Consider the following 22,689-nt stretch of genomic DNA (forward strand, 5'->3'; position numbering starts at 1 on the left):
ACATTCCCATGAGTTGTCTGTTATTGCCCCTACTGTATAGAAAGGGAAATAGAGATTTAGCAAGGTTACAGAGTTCATAAGAAGCAGAAATAAAATTTCAGCCTAATTATGTGTATATCAACCACACCACATTGCTGTTACTTATCAATTCTATGATACTTGTGAAAGACTATTGAAGTCAATTGTGAATAAACATCTAATAATGCTTCTTTGTTGAAAATAATTATATGACTATCCAGACCAGCAGTTCTGAATATTGATGTGGAAATCACTCAAGACCACAATCAGTAGTGTGCTGCTCCCAGGAAACATCCTTCAACAATCACTCCTGAGTGCTCACCATGTGGGAGGTACTATCTGGGCATTGAGAATTCAATACTAATCAATTATGAACCAGCTAATGTCCCAGTGGAGACACAGAGAGCAGGAAAGCAGTAAACACATGAACAAAACCATTTAAGTGCCAAGAAGCAAAGACTCATGATGATGTGAATGTGAATGTAGAGAAACAGCAACTTTAACTAAAGGTGTGCAGAAAATGTCAATCTGAGAAGGCAACATCTTGAGTTAAGATTGGGGAAATAGAGAAAACAACCAATGCATTTTAAGGAAAGACCAAGCTTCAAGGAACAGAAATAAGTATAATGAAGCTAGTGAATGGTCTTCAGAAGGGGAGTATAGATAAAGCTAAGTTTGGAGAGGTAAGCAGCGACCAGATCATTCAGGGTCTTTGCCATGTTAAGATGTTTAGACTTTATTGTAGGCTAATAGAAGGTTTTAATCAGAGGATTCAGAGAGTTACAAGACCCAATCTAACACACACACAATTTATATAAAAATCTCACAGAGAATTCAGTGTTTATATATACATATATATAGAGAGAGCAATGATTTGCATATATATCCACAGCATCTGTATACATATATATCATGTGTATATGTGTATTTATACAGATCATGTATGTGTGTGTATATATACATATATATATATAACTGGGTCCATTCATTTGCCTGTACTTCTATTCCAACTATAATGCTTAAAGTCAAACTCTTAAGTGCTGAGGCAGAATAAGATGACTATGCCTTAAGGCAGGAAGAAATACAATTCTGTAATTCTGGTAATTCTTATTTCATCTTGTTCTTTCTGTCTAGATGACAGGTTTCTTTTTGGTAACTGACATTGAAATGTAGAACCTGCAAAATCAGCCATTTGTCATTCCAAGTCACTAGAAGGCTTCCTATCTGAATAGCAAGAATGTCGCCTCTTACTAAGTCACACATGCCATTTTTTTCTTCAGAATAATTTTGATATGATTACATATGATCAGCTTGCTTCATGTGAGAAAGACGTACAAGATGTATAGTATTCTCTTTAATACTCTTGGTGATTTGTGTTATACTGAACCTTTCTCCAAATGTTCCTCTGTGGACCAGATACAGCCATGGTGAGGTTTTTCACTCATCTGGGGAAGCAACAGAGGTGTTTTTTTTCCTTTCCTTTTCTTTTCTTTTCTTTTCTTTTCTTTTTTTTTTTTTTTTTTTTTTTTTTTTTTTTTTTTTTGAGACAGAGTCTCACTTTGTTGCCCAGGCTAGAGTGAGTGCCATGGCATCAGCCTAGTTCATAGCAACCTCAAACTCCTGGGCTCAAGCAATCCTACTGCCTCAGCCTCCTGAGTAGCTGGGACTACAGGCATGCGCCACCATGCCTGGCTAATTTTTTCTAGATATATATTAGTTGGCCAATTAATTTCTTTCTATTTATAGTAGAGACAGGTCTCGCTCTTGCTCAGGCTGGTTTTGAACTGCTGACCTCGAGCAATCCGCCCACCTCGGCCTCCCAGAGTGCTAGGATTACAGGCGTGAGCCACCACGCATGGCCGAGAGGTTTTCATTGAATGTTGATTATGGCCTCTTACATTTCTAGTGTAACACAAAACTGTAATAATAGTGGATAGCAGATTTTTAAAATTACTTAAAAGTAACTTTAAGCTTAAAATCTAGCATGTCAATTTTGCACCACACGTTCTGAGACAAAAATAATTTTCTTCTTCATGAAATATAATCTAAGAACTCCCAATTTAAGGTATACAGTCAAGATAGATAGAGCCTATCATGGGTATTTTTGTCTATGAATATAAAGTCTAACTTTAGGTAAAATATACATGAAGAGAAATAAGCATAGATTTACTTATTTGAGTGGCAGGGCATTATCCTTGAACTTGTGTAAAAGAGAAATGTTATAACATGGTATTTATTAAAAGAATAATCATCCTATGGTTTCATAAGCCATTCACAACAAAAATGTCAGTAATAATCTCAATTTATTTGTGAAATTCTAGATACCTTTACTTAAATATAACAAATTTTATTTATGAACTTCATATAAATATAGAAGCAAAATGAATAATACACAGATTGCCATGCCAGAGTAGAAAACTGGAAAACTAGCAGCATTTTGAACCCTTCTGTCTACAGAAAGCATTAATACACTGGTAGTATAAATATGAAATAAAGTGCCAAACAATTTGTGTTTTCACGGATGGTTCTTTACTTCTCCTGGTGAAATAAAAGTTGGCCCTGTAAAGGTAGAGTGTACATAGAGTTGAACTTAAAAAAAAAAAAATTGAACAAATTAGTGCCTCTTTAATATCACCTGAGTATTTCACATGATATACATGCTTCCATGTCATCAAAAATCTGAGCACACACCTGGCCCTGCTTACTAAGAATACTCATTACCATTATAGCTTTTTTACCTAAGTTGTTAACCCTTTCATAAGGCTCTCAAGAAATTACCTACTTTGAAAAAAATCATGAAAGGAAAAGTAAAAATAGAACAAAAGCTACAAAACAAGCGGAAAAAGCTTTTCTGAATCTCTGTAGACACTTTGATGAATAGAAGCATATTATCAAGTATGCCACTCTGGATAAAATGTTTATTAGAAAATAAAAACATTAATTATTAAATGTAAATGGTTTGAGTATTCCAATTAAAAGGTAGAGATTGTCAGATTTGATGAATAAATAAAAGACTCAATTATATGCTGCCTATAGGAAACTCACTTTACATAAGTTGAAAATAAAATATGAAAAGTGATATACCATAAAATTATTAATTAAATAAAGATATAGTGGTTATATTAATATATATAAAAGCAGATATTGGAGATAAAGAGGGTCATTTTATAGTGTTATAGGAAGCAATTCATCAAGAGGACATAACAATCTTAACTATGAATTAAACTAATAGCATAGATTCAAAGTACAGACAGTAAAAACCGATAAAACTGAAAGAGGAAATGAACAAATCCAAAATTGTAGCTCAGCATTTTAATATCCCCCTCCTAAGAACTGCTGGACCAAGCAATCACAAAATCAGCAAGAAAACAGAACATTTGAATAACACTATTAATTGACTGAATTTGACCTAATTGGACATTATAGAACATTCCAATCAATAACAGCAGAAAATATTTTTTCTTTTAATGAGTATACAACATTCACTAAGATAGACCATATTCTGGGAAATAAAGTGAGTCTCCATAAATTGTCAGAAAGCATAAACTCAAAGAGGATTCTAATATTAAATATTAGATATTATATAGATAATAGTAATAATATTTATTACTGAGTAGTTTACATTTAGGTACTTTTAAAGTATGAATTGTTTGAAAAATAAAGTCCAAACAAAGTAACACATTTTAAGAAAAATGAATATATTGTGAGCCACACTTAAGATCTTGTATTTAATGCTTGTGTTTCAAGTGTTCTCAAGATTTCATGTACAATAAGTTTTCCTTGTAAAAGAATTATTCTGATTATATCATACATGCAGAACACTTGTACTCTATTTGATTGAAGAAGGATCTGAAAATTAAGCATTGCAATTCTTTTTAGTGTGAAAGTTAGGAAATTAAATTATGCAAATATTCATCCACAATTAATAAATTGTTAAACTCACACTAAATCTAATGTTTTGAAGCCTGGAAATTGGTACTTCCATTAATGGAGTGATTTAAATTCCTATTAAGGTTGAATTCACTTATAAAAACTAAGTAAAATAAAGATTACTTTATAATTGATATATCCAAGAGACAGCCCTGATTAAGGGAGTCACCCAGGGTAAGTACCAGTTCCCTCAGCATTCTAACCACTTTGTGAGCATAGGAAGAGAATATGGTAGCAGCGTCTACCATTGACATCCTAATGCCTCCTCTCTTGTCTAAATTATAGCACGTGCCACTGAATGAGGTCCCTGCCTCAATTCTTACCTGCCTCTTTTCCATACCATTTGTATGCTTTTTTTTTTTAAGTCATATTTAAGCAAAGAAGGAACAAGTTTTACTTGTTAAGATTCTGGGTCATGATCATGTTGTGTGAATTTAAATCCTGGCACTGTTATTTGCTAGCTGTACAACTTGGGCAAGTTGTTAATCTCTCTGTGCCTCAGCTTCTTCCTCTATTTATGGTGATAATGATATTACCTAGCTCAGAATCTATTATGGGCTTAAGTAAGTTAATAGTTTTATTAATTTGAAGTGTTTAGAACACCATGTGGCTCCCTAATAAATACTATATGATTGTTAAATGTATCATGGTATTGTCTAAAACCTTTCAAAAGTGTTTAGCTGTCCTCAGGACAAAGTCTATACTCTTTAGTTTGACTTTCAAAATACCAACTTATATTTCCAACTTCATCTCTGTATACCTAGGCTATATGGACTTAAGTTTCTTGAAAACCCTCTTATTTGTCTTTTTACTTAAGAAATATTTCCTTGGCTACTATGTCCTTCCTTTGCTTTTTCCAAAAGTCCTACTCATCTTACAAGTCTCAGTTCAGATATCACTTTCTGCCAGAAGCCTTCTCTGGCCTCCAAAACCATTATATATCCTCACAGAGAATTTTCCCCATCATAGCATACTATATTTTAACTTCTTGTATAACTCATATTACTAAACTGTAGGCTGTGTAAGAACAGAAACTATTTTTGTGTACTGTGATAATCTATATGTGTAGCATACAGTATGAATCCTATATATATATATTTATTCAACATAAACAAGAAAGAACGAGTTAATGAATAAGTGAATGATACAGTTTACTGTATTGTAGAAAACTGGAGCACATTTCCTCCATTATGACCTCATTATCTAGCTAGAAGGTTATCTGGGACCTTCCATGAGAGGAATACAAAGAGATCAAGCTAGTCTGTGTTTTTATTTTGGATACAAGTTTAATAAAAGTTAGTGACAGGTCACCTTGGTGATCTATTTGGGACACATTCTGTCTCCATCTATTGCAACTACTGAAGTAATGCTATTAAGCGAATAGCTTCGGTTCTCTGCCTTCCAGTTACCTGGGTTACCTGTTAGAATCATTCTTCTTGACTTTCTCGCAACTGGGTGAGGCTGCATAATATTTTGGCCAAAAAGTGACACATATCACCTCTAAGTCAGATCATTTAATTGGCTGTCAAGACCCTACAGGGATATCTCCCCATCAAAATGACTGACAATAGTTGTGATAGTAGCAGCTTAGTCAATCTGCATCCAAGTGTGAGGTGACAAGAAGCAATGCTGCTAGCCCACCTTTAATAGTTATATAGTGGGAGCAATGTATTGATTGACCTTTGCTATGTGATGCTACTAAGATATTTTAACCTGCACAACACTTCCAACACTGAAAAACAATTTATCTCTAGGAAATGATTAACAACTTACAGGCCACACACTGGGGAATGTTGATCAAACTTTCTAAAAACTCTTAGAACAAGAAGAAAACACTCCAAGGAAACCCTCTCCCAAATTCTGTGACATCTTGATTTTATTTTGGAGCCTTAAGTTTGCAACAATAACATGTTCTGTATAACCAAGCTGTGAAGAAACTATTTTTGATTGTTTCTGTGGAAAAAGTGAACTATTTTTTTCCTTTAGGAAAATTTTAATAGCATAATTTGGGAGAAAATGTTTCTGGAATAACTATTATAAAACTATAGCACATTATAGTTGTATTTTTTTAATCTGAAGCATTTACTTTCCATATCAAATAAAATAACTGAACAAAATATATTGCAGAGATTTTATTGGGTACAAAGGAAAATGATTAATCTAATGTGTTTGTTTTTTCAAGTTTAGTAAGATATTTTGCCAATTTGGAAGTGTTCCATTTTGAATTAAATCATCTCCTTAATTGCTTTTATTTTTTATACAAATATTATTTTTTTCCATTTTGGAAGGCAGAAATGAAATGATATATCAATAAATGAAAAGATAAAATTAATGGTTCTCCAACAGAGAGGTGAATCACACTGGTTTCTTCACCTTCAATACTCCATCCTTCAGTTCAAGGAACAATGGAATATACAGTAACGTAGGTCCCTGAAATAGGACTTCTTTGACCCTCTGCTAAGGCTACATAGTGTGCCTGTGTGTGTCCTGGTAAGGAGATTATACTTATTTTTTGCAGTTATAAAAAAATGATTAAAATACTATGTTGACACTCTTTGTTAGCAAATCTTCTAATGGGAAATATGGCAGAGGAGAAGGTCAAGGAAAAGAATTCCACTTCCATGAGTCTTCTGATCTCTCACTTCTTGGAAAATAGGTATTATTATATAACCTGAGATTCTGGGTAATTTCACTGCCTGCTGCTTTTCCCAACAACAAAAGTGGCAACAAAAATAAAAACAACATCAATAAACAGTTCTACCATTGAAGCAACATTTTATAACAGCTTTTTGTGGAAGGAATGCCTTGGTTTTGCGGGTGGAATCTATCAACACATGGCTTCTTTGGGCATAGTTTCAGCAATAGCTGCAGTAGCCACAGCTGTTAGGATGTCGGAAATGACTCCATGCGAGAACAGAAGCTGGGGAGTAAAAAGAAAATGAGTAATATACTCATGTGGAAAATGTTGAGACAAATTAAATATTTTGGATGGGTCTGCTGTTTTCATAACTACAGAATAACTGGTGTGTTATTGGTCACTCAGGTCCCTAAATGCAGCTTAGTTTCTTGATATCTGTGACACATTCTTAATTGTTCATTTAGTAATTGTGATACCATATTTTCTGATTAGGAATCTGCTGTGAGAGCATCCATACTATAAGAAAGAGAGAAAGAGAGAAAAAGAAAGAAACTAGGTTATTTTGTTGTTGTTGTTGAATTCTTTGACTAAATGTAGAGTTTGTAAGACTGCCTATAAAATTAAAATATATTGTTCCTTCTTCCTAAAAAAGTTTCAATATATATGGATCTTTCATAAATTTGTACAATTTGAATCAAATGAATGTTTCATGTTCTAGTATTAGGAAGTCATTTCGTGATCTCAAAACAGTATTAATATTATTTTAAATAAAATTATTCTTTCTGATTGTAAAACTCATCAAATCTCACATTTTAGTTAAGTATGGTATATCACAGTCCCTTTTTGTTTCAACTGACTAATCAAAGGTGGTAATCATATGGCCCCAACACCACTACCCCCACTACTATTCTCTGAGAAGCCTTTATAAATCAATTGCAGAGGTCTTTCCAACTGAGCTTAGATGTAGTTTTAGAATCATTTTTGAAATCTCCCATTCAACAATTAATAGTAGATAGAAATTCACGTGTATCTGTTATGATTATTGATTTCCTTTTCTAACTCCTCCACTAAAATACAAAATCCCTTTTAGCAGTTATTATTCATCCTTGTATTTGGGTAGTACAGCTCAACATATGGTGTACATACAGTTAATTTATACATGTTATATGATTGATTAAAGCCTGCATTTGATAATAATATTTGCGCATGAGGAGTCAAGAAACTATCTGACTATATAGTCTGTTATTTTTATTTTGTATAGCTGGTATATAATTAGATATACAATGTTTAGCTGGTTGCCTAAAATCGTACATTTAAGAAAGGTGGTACTAAACAGAATTCTTCAAAAACAGTAGCATTTTGCTGCAAAATGTGCTCACTGAAATAATTTTTTTCATCTAAAGCCATACTGTCATGTAATTTCAAGCTATTGGAAATTTTTGGAACATCTGAAATAATGATTCACATAAACGAGACAAAGGATGGAGGATTTATTTGGTAAAATTCCCAGTAACACTTAGAAACAGTGAAACATTCTTCTTTGACATTAGGCAAATACTAGTAATGTGGAAGCAGGGAAATATTTCAGTAAAACTACAAAATAAAAATTTTGCATTGCTTTTGGTGCCCTCCTATCTTCTTTGCTAGCCAATCTAAATTTCCCATATCTCAGTAGAAAATCCCTCTCATAAAAATTCACATTCTCTCATTCATAATGTGAGATGTGACACTAATATTCATGCACTTGTCCTTTTTTGTTGAAATAAATTTTGTTTTATGGACTCTAAGCAAAGATGTAAAACTGGAGTTCTGTTTTCTGAATAATATCTAGCATTGCTTATATTGGACTTTGTATGTTATTTTTTTTCTTTTTTCATTTGTTAGAATTGCTACATCATTTATTTTATTTTTTTTAGATTTCAAAATATTAAGGGGATACAAATGTTTTGTTACATGGATACCTTCTATAATGCTTAAGTTGGGGATTTTAGTGTGACTATCACCCGAACAGTGTTACTTCTTATCCTCTTGTATAAAAAATTATTCTTAGCTACTTGTCAACCAATAGCTAGCTAAGATGTTATCTATTAATAGTAATAGCTTAAAGTATATTTGAAGTTTTTTAGGATACTCTTGAAATTGAGAAAGCCTTGAAACTTAAATTAATCATTCCCCAGTGGTGAAATTTTAGTCATTAATGTCATAATTCCTAAGAAATGTCTGAGAGCAGAAAACTAGTCACTTAGAACTTCAAGAATCTATTACTCATAACCTGGCGTTGCAGTCAGGAGAGTGAATACAAATACTATTTTGGAAACCATACATGCTCTAAAACTATTCTAAACTCAATAATTTATGTGAGCCTAAAATATTACAACTATAGAACTTATTTAATAAGTCTTTCTCAACACATTTTTTACTACTCTTGGTAATCATTGTTATAGTAAAATTGTTTCACTTGTATAACAAATGCATGCCATGGGAAGAAAGAGAAGCAACCTTCTGACACATTAAGGATTACCTAAATTTATATTTCCCTGAATTTCAGACTACATACAAATGGGGAAACATTTTTAAATTGTACAGTATTATTAAAACCTATGAAATTAAATACTTGGAATTTATTGTCAGTCAACTGGAAAAAGTTGTTCTGAACATTTATCCTTCTCCTTGATATCATGGAGATATTATTTTCACACAGTGGAAAACTGCTTCCTGCACTAAGATAATGTCTCACCTACAAAGTTGGTTGATCTCCTAAACATTATTGTTAGGTGGTCTAAGGTAGTTACAGCTCCTGGATTCTAAATTTCAAAGCACACACTGCCAAATCTAAATTCTACTTTTTACTCTCCAATATGATCTAGTATATTAAGGAAGGAGGAATTTTCATACTTTCATAGATCCTGTGAAAGAATCAGTGAATTAATTGACAGGCTAATTGTATCTTATATTAATATACTCTTTAGACTTTCAATTTTAGAGTTCACAAGGCAATTTGTGTGAATTTTCCCTTTGATTATTAAAACAACCATATCAACCAAGAAGAAGCCATCATTCATATTTTAAAAATGAGAGAAAAGTGTCTGTAAATGACTTGCATAAGGTACTCCTGACCTTCATCTCAGAGTTCTGAATCCCTTTGTTTTATACATTCACCCAACTCATATCTCCACAACAACAAAAGCAGCAAATTGAGATAATAAGCATGTTATCATAAATATTCTCCCCATGACCAGTCTCAAGGGGGAAACCCTTTCTTATTTCACCACTCCTGACTTAGATACGTTTATCTCAAAATATTAATAGCCATTATTCCCTTATTTCACAACTGCTTTAAACTGTCAGGATCCCTGAGACTAGTCTCCAAAATCCTTACTCTATGTCTACTTTCACTTTAAGATGTTATAAGAAAAAGAATTTGTCTGCCTTAAAAAAATGGCCTAAATGGCAGACTTAACTCAAAATAGCCACTAGAATTATATAACCAACCAAATGTATTTCTTTTTCACACTAAGACACGACTCTTCTAATACAAAATCTAAAGTGCATACATCAGCAAGACAGAAAGAGAAATCGAAGTAGGTCTTTCTCAGCCATTACTCAGTGCAATTGAAGAGTTTTAATTTTATTTATTCTTGAGCTTTCATAACATAGTTATAATGCCTTATAAAAGTGACCTCCTGTGACAACTGATGGTATACTTCAATTATTATGCTTTGCCCAATTAAATTTGAGTCAACTATTTCTTTTGAAATGATGCAGGCATAATCTTGTTTTCTAAAGTTTTCAAATTAATAAAAAACAGTGCTGACATATCAGAGTGAAAGACTAATTTGTTAGAAACTAACAGTTAAAAAATATACATTTTCCCTTTATAATTAGATAAATATATTTAACATTTCCTTCAGAGGTGAGTTTAATTTCACTTCACTATTCATAATAAGAAAATATTCTTGGGTGCCACTGTACCACTTTCCAATGTACATCATGTCTTATCACACTCTCCTTGTTTATAGACAGGTGCATGGTGTATAAGACCAACCAAAGTGACCTGTTCAATTGAGGTAATTACTAGGATAATTAAAGTAGCACATGTTTATTATTAAATACTCTGGCAATTGAAGCAGACTTCAAGTTTAAACCAGGAGCACATCACAAATTGTCCCTGAAATATTCATGAACCACTGGCATCACCAACTTTCACTCTAATATACATAAGTGAGTCTAAAATAGCAGTAGTTATAATATAGATCATTTCTGCACACACAACGAAAGGAAAAACTAAGACATATATTCAGAAACTTTGCATAAATTTAAGACTAAATATATTTTGTCCTAAATTAGCCTGATTCATTTGCTGCTTCGATTTTCCTCTTGGTATATATTGGGCAGAGAATTAATGCATAAAATCATTTATAATGCTTCCAATATTTGCAAAGGCAGTAAGCAAATGTGCAAGAAAGGACCAACAATTCAGCTCCCTTTTGAGGTTTTCACATTTTAAATTAGTAGAAACATCTGTAATAATTATAACTTACGTTTCTATGAATTTTTTAGTTTCAAAGTATGTTCAACAATAACATCTCATTTGAGCCTCAAATTCTATGAGAGGGACAGAAAATTATCATTATTCTCATTCTATCAATGAGGAACTTGATAGATTCTTTTTCATGATTTCTAAATTCCCTTGGAATATTTCTCATGTTTATTCACTCGGAAGGATATATACACTTAGCTTTGGTTCACCTTTTACTATACACCATACAATGTCTCTCTTTTGCTTTGCTTTTCTACACCATAAAAGCTTCTAATATTGGATTAGAGACACTATTGTTTTGCTTTTCAGTTTGTTTACATGTTTGCTTTTCCTACAGAATTGAAGTTCCCTTGAGGGGATAATTGAACACATTTAGCAAGTATTTTGTGTCCAATTATTTCCCTGTCACTATGGTAAAAGCTGAAAATGCAAGAAAGCTATGGTCTCTGCCTTTCTATACTTTAATATATATTTTAAAGACATAATTTAAGAGAAATTACAAAAGTAATGAATGATAGAAAGCAAAAGCACAAGGGGCTAAGCCAGATCTACTGCAGATGAAACTAATTGTGTTTGGGAGATTAGTTCATCGCACCTCAAGAAAGCAATGCTTAAGATGAAATGCAATGCATAAGTTTGGGTTGGTGAGATGAGCAGTTTTAAGAAAAATGAATAACATATAAAAGATTAAAATGGCGTATTTTACAATAGGAGGTTCAGCATAATTAAAGAATAATGAGCAAGAATTTTGCAAGGTAAAGTAAGGCAATTTGGCCAGAATCAGATTTCAAAGAGCCTTGAATATTAGATTTTATCTTGGTGGTAATGAAAAGTTATAGAAATATTTTCAGCAGGTAAATGATACAATAACAGTCACTTTTCAAAAAATCCCACTTTTGGCCGGGGGCGGTGGCTCATGCCTGTAATCCTAGCACTTTGGGAGGCCGAGGCGGGCGGATCGCTCAAGGTCAGCAGTTCGAAACCAGCCTGAGCGAGACCCCGTCTCTACCAAAAATAGAAAGAAATTAATTGACCAACTAAAAATATATATAGAAAAAATTAGCCGGGCATGGTGGCGCATGCCTGTAGTCCCAGCTACTCGGGAGGCTGAGGCAGTAGGATCGCTGAGCCCAGGAGATTGAGGTTGCTGTGAGCCAGGCTGATGCCACAGCACTCACTCTAGCCTGGACAATAAAGTGAGACTCTGTCTCAAAAAAAAAAAAAAAAAAAAAAATCCCACTTTTGAGTCCCTGGGAAGATATGCAAAGGTGAATTTTAAAATACAGTTATGAATCTAATCCTGAAATCCAAATGAGAGATAATCAAAGTTGGCTTGCACTAGGATGGTGAGAAGAGGATCAAGTGAAGAAGTAACAGGATTCAAACCACACTCAAGAAGTAGTATCAATGGAATTTGCTTATTGCTAGCTGTGGAAATTGAAAGAGAAGTCAAGAATACCTTTTAAATTTCTAAGTTGAACAACAGGAAAAAGGAGGAAAGATAAAGGAAAAATGAACATATAGAGCTTGAGGAGCTCATGAGATATCTCTGCAGGGATGTCATTCAGTCTTTTGGACATTGAGGCAATAGGGTGCAAAATTTTTGAAATTTTGAATTTTAATCTGGTTATTATCAATACAAAGCTATGGAATTATAGAAAAACCTACAAAAGAACATAGACTGGGCCAAGGGAAGTGAATTAAGAAAACTGAATATTTAATAATATTAATAAACTTTAATAATATTTAATAATATTCAATAATAAATAATTAATAATAATTTAATAATGTTTAATATTTAATCTTTAAATGCCTGAACATTTCAAATCCAATCTTACATTGCTACATTAAATTGAGATTTCCATGTCAAAAGCATTGGGATTATACAGATTTGCTTCAGAACACTGACCAAAGAACAGTCATAAAATGAGATCTCACCCCTAACACACATATATGTACACTCACACACACCTTGTTAATATCTTCTTGTCTTAACATTTCATATCCAAATGGATCTTATCATATTGTACCTTAGACTTCAGAGTATCTGTTAAAATATAACATTCAAAATTGCAAGGTATAATACTGAAAACAATTCAAAGGGCTAACAATTGTTTAGAGAAGGAACTTAAAACTGTTTAATCTGAGAAGAAAGTATAGATGGAGGGTTTTTACATATATGAATATCCATAGTTGTCTATTTTTTCAAGAAAAAATTAGCCAAGCAATTAGGTGATTCTAAAAGAATGTAGATGAATAATTTCAAATAAGACAGTTTGATATTTTAGAACATAGAACCCTGAAGTAACTTAAACAATAGAGGACACCTAGTGGTCTTTAGCAGAATCAATATTTGCCTGCAGAAAATATTAGGCAATTCACACATGTATAAGAATATTGGTGTTAATAGATGTGCTAATCTGTGACAGATATCACCATGAACATAATAATTATAAGTATTATAGATATATCAATTTAATTTAAATATTTCAAATAATTTCCATATACCTCATTTCATTTGAATTTCACAACTGTTCAACTGTCTGTAGGCATAAATAAGTCACTTTATGTGATTTCCCCAAGATTAAATAGAAAATAAAGGCACAGTTGGAATAAACACCCACATACACCAAGTTCTAGTATAGTATCCATTCCACACCACTAAAAAAATCAAACCTCCAATATAACTGATATTTAAATTGTGAAATACTACATAATAGACTTCAGAAAAAGACTTATATTTTATTGATTGACACAAATATTTCATGACAAGAGTGCTTGGCAAAGATAAACGTCTTTTAATTATCTAAAAAGTTAGTGCTTGACACTAACTATATACAAAAATATGCAAGTAAGTGATAAATCTCTCTACCAACTGTTATTACTAGGTCTATCCACAGCGACTTCCAATCCCCTTCATGCTACAGCAATCTGAAACATAAACCTCCTATCTAAAATGGCTCAATAACAGTTTATTGAGTAAGTACATCATTAACACAAATTTCAGTTACATATCCAAACTCACCCTGGAGATGCACAACAGTGTTAGACTACTTGTACTTGGTGTTTTATTGGAATGCACTCCTCTGCCTGGCTCATTTTTTTCACTTTGGTAATCCAGCCTCCATCTTCAAAGCTCAGATCAAGTATCTCTAAAGGCTCTTCTCATGCTAAAGAAACTGTGTTGTTCACTCCCTTCTTTATGCCACTACTTACCATACCATCTGTGATTATTTGCTCACAAGACTGCTTTTCCTACAAAACTGGCATCTGCCTTGTATTCTTATTGCAGCATCTGCAGGTAGAGACTACTAAGTAAATGCTAGGAAGTGAAGAATGAATACTGCCTTATAATTATTTAATGGATTGATAACATGGAAGATTGTCATGTATTTAGTGGATAGGCATGCTTTGATTATTTATCATGTTTATAATATGCACTAGTATACAAGAAGATTCAAGGGCAAAAGTTGATACTGACTATTTCCCTATAGATGTCTATAGCCAGAAAAAGGAAATGAAAATGCATGTAATTTTGTAACCATGAACAAATGGATGCAGTCATGAACAAATGCATGCAGAGCCAGTAAAATTTTTCAGTGTAAAGGTATCGACTATTATAGTAGAGTCCATCACTGTAAAATACTTTCTGGAGATGAGTTTGAGTCTGATTTTTAAAGAGGGATAGAAAAAGAAAGGATTTCCAAATCTGAGATCTAGCACAAGCAAAATTATAGAAGCAGAAAGAACATTCTCTGAAAGAGGCTTCTAAAACTTAAAAAAAAACAAAAACCAGAAAAGAGTTGTTGGGTGTAAATACAAAGTGACAATGGTGAAGCAGGGGAACAGTGTGCTAGAGAGCCTTGAAGGCACAGCAAAGAAACACAAATTTGATGTGATAGGCAAAAGAAAGCCTCTGTAAGTTCTAGTACAGGGCAGGTTTAGGAAAACACTGCTGTTTGCTTATGGCAAGGTTTCAAATCCTAAGTGTTTTTCTCTGTAAATGAAAGTAGTTAGAACATGTATTTTATATTTATAGATAGGCAATTTATAGCAAGAGTTAGTTTCTACTCTAAACCAATTTGAATACTAAAATTAACCAGAGACAGAAACTGTGGTCTGCATTAACTCCCTATGGAATAAATTTCCTTATTGACACTGTGTTGTTAAATATAATTTGTATATATTAATAAAACTATCTCTAAGGCAATATAAAAATCTAATACTGGTTTTTAGAAGAGCATTGCAATGTTCAAAATGTATTATTTCTCTGCGATTGCTATAGACATATAAAGAGATCAAAATCATAAGTCCCCTTTTCTGCCTCAAAATGTATTTAATTAATTGGAATATGTCCTAAATCTACTGAAGGGAGTTTGGGAGGATAGGACACGAGGAATAAAAAATAGAATATTATGCTTATATATGCCAAAGCCATAGTTATTACATAAGCATGTACTTCCCACATTATTTTACATTGACCATGAAGAATTTAGACATTAGCTATGACATTGAGTCCTACAAACAGATAATCATTACAGAGTATTATTTCTCTTTTCAACTGCTATTTTCTAAAAATCTCAAAGGTTATCCCCCTCTGATAAAATGAGTGAGATTAGCAGCTGCAAAGGAACTCTTCACCTTTACACACTGAATAATCTCCTATTTACTGAGCTCTTAAGCTACCCTTTATCTCTTCAGTGGCTTGTGATTGTCACATACTCCATTTAATTTCCAAGGATTTCCTCACCGTATGTCTCTTTTAGGAGGATCATACAGAATTGGTTCCCCTTGTGATAGGTTATGAAATAGCAATCTGGCTGGGATCACTGTCTTTACTTGAAATACAACAATAACAACAATGCAGAATTAAAAGCATATTAAAAAAAAATAAAGAATAGGAAAGATTCGCCACAGTTTTCTGGAGATTAAAATAGAAGGAATTTTCTAGCCTGATTTATCTAAATTGCCTCAAATTGTTCACCTCACCTGACTATATATGTAAAGTTTCAGTATAGCGTCAGAGAGCTCTACTTTTGCATCCTAAAGTCATTGATCTTATAATTGGCTTGTGAAAACAACTTCCCTCCTGATTTTTAACACCGTGTGTTTCATAAATTAGTTACCCAAATCAGTTGTTTCCTCCTGTACTAACCACTAATTCAACTTTAGTAGTGATAGTAACTTAGGTGCTAAGTTTTAAAGTTTCTGTATCTCATTCATAATATTTCGTTAATACATCTGTCTTCAGGGCTTCTTGTTGCCTTTCAGTTGAACTAATTCAGTACAGAAAAAAAAAAATGTATTGTTGAAGATGGAAGCAATTTCCTATAGAAGGCAGCAGCTTTCCTCAGGAATGATTCATTTAGAACAGTGGCAGCTTCCAGACTTCACACATTACTTCCCCAAATTTGCTGAATTTAGCATTAGCCAGCTTGGTACTAAAACACTCAGAACCAAAGACATGTGGGTGAACACACATCTTCCTCTGCATTCTTATTTCAAATGCTCACAGAGCTACTTCTGATTTATTTGTTGTGTTTCCACTTGTAAACACATCCCGGTGGCATTTATAAAAATCAGGTAGAGATTTGCCATTTTGGGAACCATTCAAGTTTCTTTGTGGCTACAGTTAGAACCATGTCGGTGATGGAATGATGAATTTGTATTAAATTCTAGATTATGACTTGATATGTTTCTTCTCTATTTAAGAGTATTACTAACAGGCATTAAATATCTATGAAATATGATATTATATGGGGATATCATATAATCAGGTAAACATTCTTTACCTAAATGAGCTTGTGGCTCACTTATTACCAAGGTCATTTATTTATAAGAAGGATCTTGCCAACTCACAACTCTGGCCTGAATGTGTTACGTTACCTAATGTCTGTGAGTGCATATTAAATTGCATTTTACAATAATGATGGCAGTGAGCCGAAGCTCCTGAATTGTATCATGGCATCTTTAAAACACCATCATGTTACACAGATCTAGGAGCCTGTGACTACTGCCAGGAGCCAGAGGACATCAGTGTTAAGGAGTGTCCTCTTCTATGACCACATGGCCTGCCATTTTATCTGATCGGATGCCATCTGTTCATCCTGCTGCCATTCTCTAGGGTAACTGGGTTAAAACTACAAGACATTAAAAATAGTCACATTGCTTACTGTAATTTTAATTGACTGGATATTTATATCAGTGACTTCTCTCTCATAGGCTATTTATTAAAATAGTTTTTGTGGCCTTGTTTTAAGAGGTAACTATTTAACTCTGTTATGATACATGGATCACAGTCTTAGTTAAGAAAAGTTCCCTACAGTTTCTTAAACAATCTATAAAATGGTGGAATTATTCACATATTTATAATTAAAAGAGTACATGTTATAGTAAGAACCTACATAGTTTTGCGGTTAAGAGCACTGGTTCCCAAGTCAGATTGCCAAGGTTAGAATCCCAGCTTTACCTCTTACTAGTTCTGTGAATCTGGGCAAGTTACTTTACTGTATTTAATTGTCCTCATCTGTGAAATGATGATAATAATTGTGTCTATATCATTGGGTTGTTAGGAAGATTCAGTGAGCTAATCCTTGTAAAAAAATCAAATATATTACTTGACATACAATAAGCCCTCAATAAATATTAGCAATTATTATCAAGAATCATCATAGTTTGGTATTAATCTCAAAGTGTTATGAAAAAGCTTAAAGAACTGAACATTTATCCCATTTTAGATGGAATGTGCTATATAGAGAAACATTACAAAATGAATCCAATTTCTCAAATGTACTTCATTTGATTTTAAATATATTCCATATTCATATTTTAAGAATGATCCATTTTTATGCCTTTGCATCAGTATATTATGCAGTGTTTTATTATTGCATGTCATTTCCTGAAATCCTGTGAACCAAAATGTCATTGACAAGCACATACAAAAACACTGCTACAGCCTCACAGAAAGCAAACAGAACTTCTATTTTATGACTTGTTTAAAAGCATAATTTATCTTATAAATGTTAAAAAGCATTTCTGTAGGGAGTAAAGAAATAATCCATAGCCAGTATACTGCTTTCATTATTGCTGGTTTAGGCACTCTAGAGGCCTTTTTGACTCTCATTTTTATGCAGACAATAAAACTCAGGTTATAATTAATACAAAAATCTAGATTTAGGAGAAAAGAAAGCCAAAAAGGTTAATATGCAGACTTTAGAATTAGGGACATAAACTCCTTTGCCTGATGAGTACATTTAACTCAGATCTTTAGAAACTCAGTTGGCTGAGCCTGTTTGGGTCCCACCCACTGCCTAAGAACAACCGATGCCCTATTCAGCAAAATACAAGCCTGATTGGCCAGACTCACTCCATTTATTCACTGTACTATTTGTGCTTTCTATGTACTAATTTCCCTCCTGGGTATGCTGTTTTCAGTATTATGAAATAAACTAATAGAGAGAAACTATAATAAGTAATTATAGGCAAGGTATAACAATGAGCAACATTATTATGCTAAAATCAAAGTTTTATACGTAAAACTTGGAAATAAAGAAACACTTTGTTTTATCTAAACATAAATTCACAAAACTTCAATATTAGAGGGAACATTTACTACACTACACCAGAGAACTAATGTTATACTAGATTAGGAATCAGACCCTTGTCAAAGATGATATTTGATGTATTCATTTTAGATTTAAAAATCCCCAAGGTGAGGGAGAGGTTACATTGATTAGGATAAAAAAAATTATTGATTAAAGTGGATCTTTTAAAAAATTGTGCATAAAATGATTATTTTATACACTACTTTTTTAGTTGATTCAAATCAACTAAAACTTAGTTGAATTTGAAATTGATTTGAATTTGATTCAAATTCAAATTAGTTGATTCAAATATTTGATCATCTTCTTAATTTACAAATATAACATTTATTCATTAAAAAGATGAATCAAATTATTCTACTTGAATTTCATAAAACTCATTACACACAACACAGTTGTTCATTTTAAAACAGTCATAATTAACAATATCATGATACAGTGGCTTTAAAAAAGAAAAAGTTATGTCTTACCTCTTCCCACTGATGTATGTATCTAATTAACCTTGAAAGTCGTAATAAACGCAAGAGACTGAGAATTTTTGTAAACCTCACAATGCGAAGTGCCCTGGCTGTCTTGTAAACTTCTGAATCCATTCCTTTTTCTACGATAAGAAAGATATAATCCACTGGGATGGAGGAGATGAAGTCAACCACAAACCAGCTTTTTAAATAATTCATCTTGATCACTTTAGGGTCCAGGATGATTTCAGAACTGTCTTCATTGACAGTCCCAGTCCTAAAATTCATGATCAGGTCCAACAGGAAAACTGTATCCGATGCCACATTGAAAACAATCCATGGTGTTGTTGTTTGCTCTGTAAAGAATGTGATTCCAACTGGTATGATGACCAGATTTCCAACCATCATTATAAGCATTATTAAATCCCAATAAAACCTACAACAAATAAAAAAATCAGATTTTAAAATGTAGAAAATAACCAGCCTATTTCCCCCCCATAAAAATTATTACTGATATGTGGTTAGATATATAAGTAAAATAACGAAGAAATAGTTTTATAAAAAAATGCAACATTGATTCGAATAAACATTAATAAAAATGGTACTCCAAAAAGGTCCATACTACACACATATCTCAAGGAGCACAGATTAGGGTAGCCATAGATTCTAGAATAGCCTGCAGCTATGCAAAACTCCAAACACTTATACTTTATTCTTCTTTTATGTGAAATAAGAAAACTAATTTTTGTCTGATGCTGAAAAGAATTTAACAGACTCTACTTCAGATGTGAATCTAGAATTGACCATAAATTAACGTTTTTGTCACTACTTTACTAAATAATCACTTTAAATACATTGCCATTATTTTTCCACACAATTTTTTCTTTAAAATTTCAAATCTAACTTTGAACAAGTCTGTGATTACTAACTACCTTCTGAAACATTCTTATCTCAACTTACATTAAAATTGAAATAAAACCAGGAACTTCATGCCAGATTTATATAGCTTAATTAAATTCACCAGAGATGACTATAAAGTTATTTTCATGAGAGTTTTTTCATAGTCTATTAGCACCACTATTAACCAGCTAAATAACAGACTATTTATAGTTGTTACACTATATACTTATAAAATGAAAAATCAAATCATGTAACACAACTGTATAAACATTAAATAGTCTCTGGAAACATGACTTACTTTATCTTAAAGTCATAGGTATCTTCTGCTGGTAGTTTTGTTGTATAAATAATATAAATTTCCACATTAAAATTTCTGTTAACCAAGATATTTTTGTTTTACATTAATTAACCTATTTAGACTATTGGAGCTACATTTTGGCAAGGTATACATTTGCATAAACTTTTCAAAGTTAATACCATCCCTAATTATAAATAACTATTGGAATAAAAGCAGTAGTACAAGAAAAAACTATAGCAGGTCCTCTCTCCCCTTGTCTCCAGACCCAGAATGATGTAGATGAAAAATGTTTGTCATTTTGAAGATTTCACCAGTATTTCTACCAAAACTTACCTGTACATTTATAAACATGTATATAAATACCCATGTCAGACAACATACACTGGTAATTCAAATGAAACCTTTTGTTTTTCCTCCTCTCTTAATGGAAATGCAAAATGTGCCCTTTAATACACTAAGGACAGAGGAAAGACACAAAGGGGATGCAATATTGTATTAGCTATTTCACAAAGAAATGACATCACTGAACTCTAAAATGAAATCATGTGTACCCTGAGGATTTTTCACTTCTGGACACTCTTATCAAGTCTCCTCTGTGAGCTTTTCTCTCTGCACTCCTCTTGAAGGCTGCTACCTCTGGGTGTCACACATAGCCCCTTTATCTTCTGTTCAACACATGCCCTTGAGGCAATATTACATCCTCATCAATGTTTTTAATGATTAATTTGTAACCGATGACTCCAAAAGCTTTATCCACGTCCATTCCTGTCTTCTAAGCCTCCAGAACCTCATGATCAGCAGCAGCCTGTTAAATCTCTCTCCTGGCATATCTCACAGTCATCTTGAACAGCATGCCTAAGCTCAAATTCATAATCTCCCACATACATTCCTCACATGTTCTTTATCTCAGGGAATGGAATAACTCTATATGTGATTTGCAAGCCGGAAACCTTAGAGCCATGTTAGGTAAATCCTGGCTTTAAATCTACCCAACCCCATATACAATCAATCACCAAAGCTGTTTAGTTCTAATACCTAAAGATCTGTTGTATTCATCCATTTGCCTCTTACAATTCCCACTGCAGCTGTCATTCAGAAATTCTTGCCAACTGTTTAATTTGGAGACAAGTTACTTAAATTCTTTAATCCTAAATTTCCTTGTCTGTAAAATGAAGAAGCTTATAGAACCAAATGTACAGGATTTTGTGGATTAAATGAAATGATATATGCAAATCACAATGACTGGTATATAATGAACTGTGGCACACAATGTTGGTGGTCTAGTTAGTATGCAATTACCTACTCTTCTTTACTTACCAAAAGAAATCCAATTTTGTGAAAAGCACTCAGGAGCCCATTGAAAAATATTCACTTCTACAGACATCCTTATATTTCTGTCATTAAGGCAGAAGTGTTTATTGAAGGAAAACTAATATTCCATCCTTCTAAGTCAATAGAGATGAAAAATATGTAGTTCTACCCATTCTTTATTATAATCATAATGCTTATCACACCATAGATTTTTATTATCAGTACTTAATATGGTCTGAAGCCATTTGATATCTCAATATCAATATGAAGCTCCATTAAACCCTACAATTGCCTTTTAAAGTATCACTGACTCCATTTTATAGACATAAACACAAATCTTGTGATAGACTTGTCTACTATTACACTGACTTTGTATAACATGGATTCATTCCTTAGGTAGCCAAAGTAAATACAGCTATCACCTACTCTAGAAGTATGGTGTAACTTCTGTTTTTTTAAAGCAATAATGTATTCCTGAAAACTGACCTCATGAGAATCTCTAACTCAACTAACTGCCCACAAATTTCTCTTTGGACTCTTTGCTCCAAAAATTTATCTTGGATATCTAGTCTCTTTCTTTTCCTTAACTGTCAATTTCTATGTCTTACACATTTACTATCAATTTGTCATTCCTATTGATCCCCTCTTTCCATTACTGTTGTTATCTCTCTGGTTCAGACAGAGCTAAGTTTTGAATAAAATTCCTCATCAATCTCCCACCTATTCTTTCTGATATTCTACACAGTAGTTCCAAAGCAACCCACCTAACATGTAACTTGCCAGGTCAAAAACAAGCAATTACTCTCTCAGTTAAGTAAAAGTAACTTTATATGATTGTCAAGGCATTCCATGATATGGCATCCTTGTCCCTTCCTAGCCCCTTCTTTTTGAAATATATGACAAGTACCCCATATGTCAGGCAAGGGGAGAACTTGTCCATGTTTTGCCACCATGTCTACCTAGGTACAGGTACAGGAGAGATGGTTACTTCTGGA

The 22,689-nt window shown here is 32.9% G+C and overlaps 1 protein-coding gene across 2 annotated transcripts in view; it reads right to left on the reverse strand.

Annotated features, from left to right (window-relative positions):
• The window catches only part of HCN1 (hyperpolarization activated cyclic nucleotide gated potassium channel 1), a 385,147-nt gene that overhangs the window by 316,056 nt on the left and 46,402 nt on the right, over positions 1-22,689 (reverse strand). For both annotated transcript variants that reach the window (XM_012740382.2, XM_012740381.2), the window contains exon 2: positions 19,198-19,621. In XM_012740382.2, coding sequence (XP_012595836.1) covers positions 19,198-19,621 — 424 coding nt within the window. The remainder of the gene's footprint in view (positions 1-19,197; positions 19,622-22,689) is intronic.

Source organism: Microcebus murinus, chromosome 11 (genome assembly GCF_040939455.1).
Source record: "Microcebus murinus isolate Inina chromosome 11, M.murinus_Inina_mat1.0, whole genome shotgun sequence".
NCBI classification, from domain to species: Eukaryota; Metazoa; Chordata; class Mammalia; order Primates; family Cheirogaleidae; genus Microcebus; species Microcebus murinus.